This window comes from Pipra filicauda, unplaced genomic scaffold, assembly GCF_003945595.2.
Source record: "Pipra filicauda isolate LSUMZ 115617 unplaced genomic scaffold, ASM394559v2 scaffold334_size1588553_pilon, whole genome shotgun sequence".
Classification (NCBI taxonomy): domain Eukaryota; kingdom Metazoa; phylum Chordata; class Aves; order Passeriformes; family Pipridae; genus Pipra; species Pipra filicauda.
Genome location: NW_024104459.1, coordinates 782,569 through 790,220, shown reverse-complemented (window position 1 = coordinate 790,220; position 7,652 = coordinate 782,569). Strand labels below are relative to the sequence as shown.

General features: G+C 36.7%; 1 protein-coding gene across 2 annotated transcripts in view; it reads right to left on the bottom strand.

Annotated features, from left to right (window-relative positions):
* Nucleotides 1–753: 753 nt before the first annotated feature.
* Nucleotides 754–7,652, bottom strand: part of NUP205 (nucleoporin 205) — a 49,127-nt gene continuing 42,228 nt past the window's right edge. The window contains exons 34-42 of one of the 2 annotated variants that reach the window (XM_039383989.1): nucleotides 7,130–7,268; nucleotides 6,788–6,914; nucleotides 5,767–5,843; nucleotides 4,777–4,905; nucleotides 4,121–4,247; nucleotides 3,252–3,418; nucleotides 2,749–2,872; nucleotides 1,757–1,885; nucleotides 754–1,054 (exon numbers count right to left, since the gene is read on the bottom strand). In XM_039383989.1, coding sequence (XP_039239923.1) covers nucleotides 939–1,054; nucleotides 1,757–1,885; nucleotides 2,749–2,872; nucleotides 3,252–3,418; nucleotides 4,121–4,247; nucleotides 4,777–4,905; nucleotides 5,767–5,843; nucleotides 6,788–6,914; nucleotides 7,130–7,268 — 1,135 coding nt within the window. In that variant the 3' untranslated portion in view covers nucleotides 754–938. The remainder of the gene's footprint in view (nucleotides 1,055–1,756; nucleotides 1,886–2,748; nucleotides 2,873–3,251; nucleotides 3,419–4,120; nucleotides 4,248–4,776; nucleotides 4,906–5,766; nucleotides 5,844–6,787; nucleotides 6,915–7,129; nucleotides 7,269–7,652) is intronic. The other variant, XM_039383990.1, reaches the window with a different exon arrangement.

The window sequence follows — 7,652 nt, the reverse complement described above, 5'->3', positions numbered from 1 at the left end:
TCTTCCTGGAATGTTAGCTTTATCCATCATCAACTGACTGTCAACTCTTTTGCTGTGATTTACTTCTGAACTGCTTTCAAAAGAATGTTTTTTTCTGACTCTTCTAATAAATACTACTTGCATTCTTCCCTCACATTTTTCTCTATAAATTATATAATGGATTGACTTTCTACGGAGGGTTTTGGGTGACTCAGCACATTTACTGATTATCTCAATATTACCTCCTTATAACCTCTCCAAGTTTTAGGAATTAAATTCCTGTTCTAGGAATTATCAGTTATAATTCAGCTTCTTCAGTTACAGTCACACAAACACGTCTTCCAATTAAAATTTTCCTAGTCTGGAAGGACTTAAGAACTGTTTAGGAGTTAGAGTCCAATTTTTTCATTAATACAAATGTAAAAAGTCACTGAAAAAGTTAATTACATTCTAAGTATTTTAGCAAGATGATGCTGTACATATTAAATTGCTGTGTAAGTGGAAATTACTTCTGGGCTAGCATTCACATTTTATAGTCGCAATTTCTGTTACCCTTTTGATCTCCTTTCTCTACAGCCTAGCTGCAGCTGAGCTGTAGTAAACAGCCATAGGATCACAGAAAACTGGGAAACTTGCCCTCATATTGCCAGTCTTTCAAGGATAACTGACATTTTCAGAGAGCTATTATTAAAAAAAAAAAACATATCGGTTGACCACTCTGTAAGAGAAAAAGAATGATGATTTTTTTTTTTTGTAAGTATAGCTCGTTTTTCATTTAACTTTTCATATTAAGATTCAAAGATACGTGCACAGTAGCACAACTGCCACCTGTTTCACAATAGTTTCCAAAAAAATTCTGCAACGCTTCATTAATCCTAAATTAAGTTATATGCTGTTATTGCAGGTTGTTCAGAGGTGGGAAAACAACAGTCAGCCTGCTCCCAACAGCTGCAGGGTAGTCAGGCACACTCTGTACCCTGCAGTAGACCATCACATCTCACCTGTTCTATATCATGCTGGCTCACCCGATTTAGTCCACTACTGAAATCCAAGTTAGGCTCGGAACCAAAGGAATCTAGCAATAGAAAATGAGATGTAAAAATTATGTTGGCTGCTCCATACTGTCTCTCTATCAAGTTGTAAAATGAGTTTAAAACACAGTGTTCCAAATTGCTCAGTAAACTTTTGGCATTAGTAATTATACTAATTTTTTGACTTAAATGGTTTAGAGAAAATACACACAGAATGAGTCATAAATAGTTTTGACCACACAACACAGTGCTTTAAGCAAAAAACTTTCTCCCTTTCTGACTTCCTTCCATCCCTTTTTTTTAAAAAAACAAAATTCAACAAATTTAAAATCATCTGGTGAATCAATGGTACCTATAATTCTGAAAAATACTTTTAAACCCACCAATATTAATTTTATTTCTTAATTTCATCTTAAATTATTATATTGAAATATTTTCCTATAAACTGTTTTGAATCACTGATCTGATTATATTATTTGAACTTCACTTAGTTGGAACAACAGAAATAAAAAAATAGTTACTTTTACTTTCCTTTGGAGGTTACGTGTAATACACAAAACCCAAAAGTTCAGGAGTCAACAGTATCTGTATTGCCAGTTCTCCAGTAGAAAATCCAAAGGTATGCCAAATCCAAACAAAATATCTTTTATTAAATATAAATGGAAATATATTAATAGTAGCAAATCAGTTTTGAAGTTAACCATAAGAAGTTATTCAAAGGCATTTTGATGTTTGAGAAATTTTACCTTGCAGCCTTCCTTTCTTAAATGACATCCTAGAGGACAGCAGTGGGTCTTGGGAGTCAGTGGGTGTGCAATGCAGTAGATAGTGTTCCAGATGACGCCAAAGAATGAAGAGACATATTTCTATAATATCTGCAGACACGTCTAAGTGAAGGAGCCCAATTTTGTTGTGTTTCGATAGTACATTTACTATATATTTATACACTTGGAAGCAGCTGAAGATGTTAGCTCAACCATCTGTCATCCCCCTCTGCCACGGCCTGGCAATGAATCGCTCGCCCTCACTCTCCTTATCTCTTCAGTGCAGTGCTGGCTCCCTCACTGCTACTCACCCTTAGAGCCTTAAACCAGCCCTCCACAGCAGAGCACAGCATGAGTGCTCATACGGTTTGTCATGGTAGCTCAGCTGCAGAGACAGTGAATAAAAGGTGAGGTTATAAAGCTAGGGATGGCAGTAACATCATTGGTGACAACAGGTAAGTGTGCAAGAACGCATCTTTCCCAAGGGAGATTTTAGAGGAAAATTATGATCTGTTGAATCACAATTTTTTTGTGCATGACTGGTTATTTCCATAGATTTACTGGTGTTTATGAGATTAGGTTTACGCAAGGTGAACTATAAGACTGGAAACTTCAGTTATGATAGGCACATGAAAATAATTTTTCAGAATATTTCTTCCACCACACTTGTGTGTATGTGAATGTTTAGGAAGTCTGGATACTAAATTGAAGAACTGGGCTGTAACTACTCCTTTATTATCATGTAGCAGAAAGTCTTAGCAGAGTCTCAAAAATGGGAATTACTAACTTGAAAATACTTACATTCTGGCAATAGCACAGCAACACCCTCTTAATTTAATTGCCAGTATTTCAAATTTCCTTTTTGCAAAAGGTTTTGCTCAAAGTGGTCAGAAATCCAGGTAAAAAAACCTGTTTATATTTCTCTGCTTTTCTGCAGCATCACCTTGAGGGTCATTTCAATTTCAGAAGGATACAAGAACAGAGAGAGAGCAGCTTGGCTCGGTTGTTTATTAGCTTCACCAGGCGTCGCCTTGCCAATACATATTTTTGCGAAGTGGAAATCTTGTCAACTCCAGCTGGCATAACTGACTGACACAGCTGTGGTCAGAAGAGAAAAAAACAGACTATAGGGAATCACAGAATATCAAGAGAAATAAGCAAATAAGATCACATATTAGTATCTAGAACCTTTTTGTAAGCTACTATTTCTTCAAAACCTTGCTCTCTATTTTGAATTTGATGACTGAAAAACTGAAAAATTAAACGTATCTCCAAACAACTATTATGAAAATCACAACTTTTACAAAGTTAATATTTTCCCTAAAGTTTTAGAGCACACATTCTATGGACCCCTTCAGCAATAGTAGGAAGGAATATGCACATGAAGTGAAACTGCTTACTTATCTAAGATGCTTTGGAGTCTCTGTTACAGCTATGTCTAAGTTACTACAATACATAAATTACAGAAGAAAATTACCTCTTTTATTTCATCTGGTGGTAGTTGCTCCACATTTTGCAGTTTGTTAACACTCTGACGATGGCTGTCATAGTAACTGAAGAAATCACTAGTGCTCTGTTTCAGCAGGTAGACAATAATGCCCAGGCCAGGCAAGTGCCAATACGGGACCACTGGTGCTTGTGTATCTAGACAAGATGTTGAACTAGTTAAAATAAATTAAAAAAAAAATCCAAACCACCTAAAAAGTCCCAAGGAACCAATAAGGTATGCTCTCTGTCAATAAAGTAGTCAAAGTCAGGAAAGCACTGGCAAGTTTATATTTTGCACTTGTGTGTCAGAAGTAACACAAATGAAAATCTAGGCAAAAAATTTTGTGGCTGCAGTACTGAGTGTAACATGTGAAATGTAACTAGATTAGAAGTCTCACTATTTACGTATTTTAACCACTCAACTGCATAATAGCATACTGTAAACTCCTGCCACGTGTTATAGTAGTTCCAATCAGCATCAAAACACATCTTACATGTCATAAATGAAGTCCTAGTTTCACACAATGTAACCCAGCACAGCGCTGAAAAAGAGAAACCCCCACCTTCCCCTTTCTTGTGCTATTTATTCACATACACATTTCTTTACCAATATATATGTTTCTGAGGTTGCCATGGGAAGTGAATGAAAAGAATTTGTTTGGTTTAACTTGGTTAGTTTCCTGATTTGGCTTAGTGCAAGGTTGAACAAGCATATCCAGAATTAGAAAACGAGCACCTACAGTACTGGCATAAAGTGACTTAAAGTGTATGTGAAACTACAGCCTCTAGCTCATCATTTTCTACTAGCCCAAATGTCACACCATTCAGTCTCATAAAATAGCAAGTCAAAAAGCTCACCCTGACGAGGCCCATCTCGGTTGGTTGATTCTGACAGGCTAGGAGTAAACAGACAAACAGTGTGCTGAAAACTGGGGGCGCTTTGCAACATAAGCGATTCACAGTATTCCATCACGTTTGCACAGATCTGCCAACAAAGGGGAAAAAAAAAGACAGCATGTCAATTACAATATCTGCAGGCTTTGGAACGTTAAATTTTAAATGGATAATTGTCAATGAACAACATGCTTTGCTCCTCTCCTCATCAAAATGTGACAATTCTATTTTCTTACCAGTTACAGCTTCAAGTCTAGCATTTGCAACTTTGTCTCCTTCCCAAAACTGCTAGCTAAAATTTCTGGATAATAGTTAATCCCCTGTGGCTCTAACTCAGTGTTAGCCATTGCCCTCTATACCCAGCCTTTGTTTCGAAAATTTCTGATCAATTTAAGGCTTTGAAGTTCATGGAGTTTGTAACCAAAACAATAAAGGTTTCTAAAGCAAATTTATGTAAACACACTTTCAAAGGTTGCTTTAAACAAAATGTGGGATACTATACCAAACTAAAACCAGTGTAGAGCATTACCACTGTCATATGAAAGTATGGTAACTAAACAAATCTGCACAGCAAGTAAAAGGTTTAGACTGAAGGTCCTAGGAGCTTCTTGTGTCCTTACCTGTTGCATGGCCAACTCAATTTCATCCCTCTTGTTCACTCTGTCTCCCCCTGCATTATCATCTTGCAGTTTGAACTGGCGTAGTCTGTCTGAACCACCAAACCGACTTAGAAGTCCTAAGCACTGCCGCTGCCATAAGAAAAGAACATTTGAATTTGTATCTCAACAAATAAAGGGCATGATTCTTTTCACTTAAGTGATACATGTCCCTTAAAACAGAAGAGTAAACGTAGATTAAAAAAAAAAACAATGCAGGCAAAACTGTTAGCACTTTGTAAACAAAACCAAAATTTTTAAAAGCATAGTGTTTTAACTCACCTTTAATTAATTTAGAAATTTATGGCAACCTAAACCACTGCCAATGAGAAATTAACACAATTCAGACATCCTCAACTTTGTCTTATTTCTCTTGCAGACTATTACACTGATTCATGACAGCTTAGGTTTACCCATTCCCATACGTAAAACACCCATACAAACAAACTAACAAAATCTGAATATGGAGATAATAATTCCCATAAAAATAGAGTGTGAAAACTAATTCAGTAGCAATTCAGCAGAAAAGAAATAAAACAGTAGTATGTGATAAGCCAAATTGTGGAGCTGGAGACATGCTTGTGGCAAAGTGGTAACAGAGAATTTCTGCATTTACTTCACATGCTTCGGTGTTGACTTCAAATTCTCCTCCACATAAAATGAACCCTAAGCCAGGGAGGGAAACAAAGGCCCTGATGCAACTCTGATGTTACTAAATATTATCTTTTCTACTGGGCAGGGAAGTCAGGGAGACCCCAATAAAACAAACCCTGTACCTCCCCACTCACACACAAACCACCCTCACAAAAAAACCCAAACTACCACACATTCTTCATGATAGTGGAAAAACATCCCTTTCGTAATTGCTGCTATTCAGAGTAAAAAAAAAGGAAGAAATGCATCTAGATAGACAATTCTAAAAGGACAAGGGCTATATATATACAACTTTATTACCTGAAATCGCCCTATGTGTCCTTGTAGCTCCATCTGTGTCCCTTCATTAACATCTATGTCCAGCTCACTCAACACTCCTGATAAAAGATACAGCCATTAAATAACTGTTTGCTTTTTCTTAAACAGATTTATGCAGTATATACATTTAAATACAAGCAGTGATCAGAAAAATTTCAGCCCAATATACAACTTGTATTCTGCACAGTTTTTGAGCAAAACATTCGGATATGAATGTAGCTACTAGAAGATGCATGAGAGCATGTAGCTTACTGTTCTGGTAAGTAATTAAATGGGGGCAAGGGGGAAGGGAGGTTGGGATGGAAATTGCAGCTTTTGTACAAAGCTCTTTACAGTGTAAGCAAAGAAACATTTGGGCTCAACCTACAGCTCTGCATTCCTTTCCATTGTAGTCAAGACACCTATCCTGAACAAAGAAAGCCATCAAATCAAAATAGACAACTTATTTTGAAATGATAAGCAAGTCCTCCAGCATGCAGAAGAAATCACTATATCCATCACAATAATTATTAGCCCTCTGAGAAGATAAGTCACTCAAGAGAAATGTCAGCACACTAACCTGCAGCACTTCCCTCAGGAAGTTTTCTTTTGTAAATAAACAAAAACGGAGAAGACATTAACAACAAATATGGGTATGCAAACAATTTTCTATCTTCATTTCCTCAGTCACAGAACTTACTGAATGAAAATTCTTTTTTGAAGATACCGCTTATACTTTGAGCACTTCTATTTGCAAGTTTTCTCCAAAACAAAAAGTACTTACTGTCAGGTAGCATGATGAAAGGAAAAGGGAAAGTCAAATACATATGGGTAAAAGCATTATGTCCACTGCAAATTTGTCATATTTACTGCAAGAACAATTATTTAATATGTTTTAATTTTTCCCAGGAAAGTTCTGTATTGTTGTAGATATTCTATTCTATGTCTTACTATTTCTTTACAAAAAACAAAGCCTGAGATTCATGTAGACAGGGCGAGGAGACTTCAAAACGGCAGTTCCTACCAGGTAAAGCTGCCTTGCTGATTATTCCTGTCAGGGAGGCCAGCTCCTGGAGAGATCCAACACTAACATCTTGACACCTCAGGATTGCCTGGATAGTATCTGAATGGGAAATTAGAAACTGCAAAACCTGTACCACAAGAAGAAAAGGGAAAATATGAATTACTCAAAATTTAACAGTGAGCAGAGGAGAAGCAATGCTTTTATTTTTGAAGAATCTTAAGTGACCTCCTTTACCAGTGAGGATGGGATTTTTTTAAAAAAAGCTTACTTTCAGAGCAAAGGGACATACAATTCCTTTGAATGAGCAGTAGCTGTGATCCTCTAGCATCTTTTGGGACTTACCTGTCCTGCTGCTTGCAGGTGTTGTGCCATACCAGATGTGAGGATCACTTGGCACAGCTGAAGAGCTGGAAGAAGAATCTGGCGATAACGTTCTACTGGAGTAGGAATGAAGACTGGGGGATCTCTCATTGCATACATTCTTAAGAGGTTTAAAAAGGAAAAAAAAAAAAAAAAGGTTGCAAGACGAGTGAAGTCCATGAGTGAGGCAGAGCTTCAGCCTACAATGACCCTCAAGAACCTACAAACATTCACATTTCAATAACAGGTCCGGACTTGAACTGAGTGTATATTGGAAAAGTAACACATTTATGATATACAGCTGCTGCCAGGCATTTTCTCTAAGCAGAGAAAATTACTTCTTTGTACTGTACTACATTAAATCAGATTACTTGGTTGTAGAAACACAACATCTATTTACATATATATAAAATGAAGTATTCTCAAATATTTTAGGAAGAGGTGTGTTTCATTCTAAAGCAGTTGATAAACAGTCCTCTAAAAATGTCCTATAGGTTTTATACAA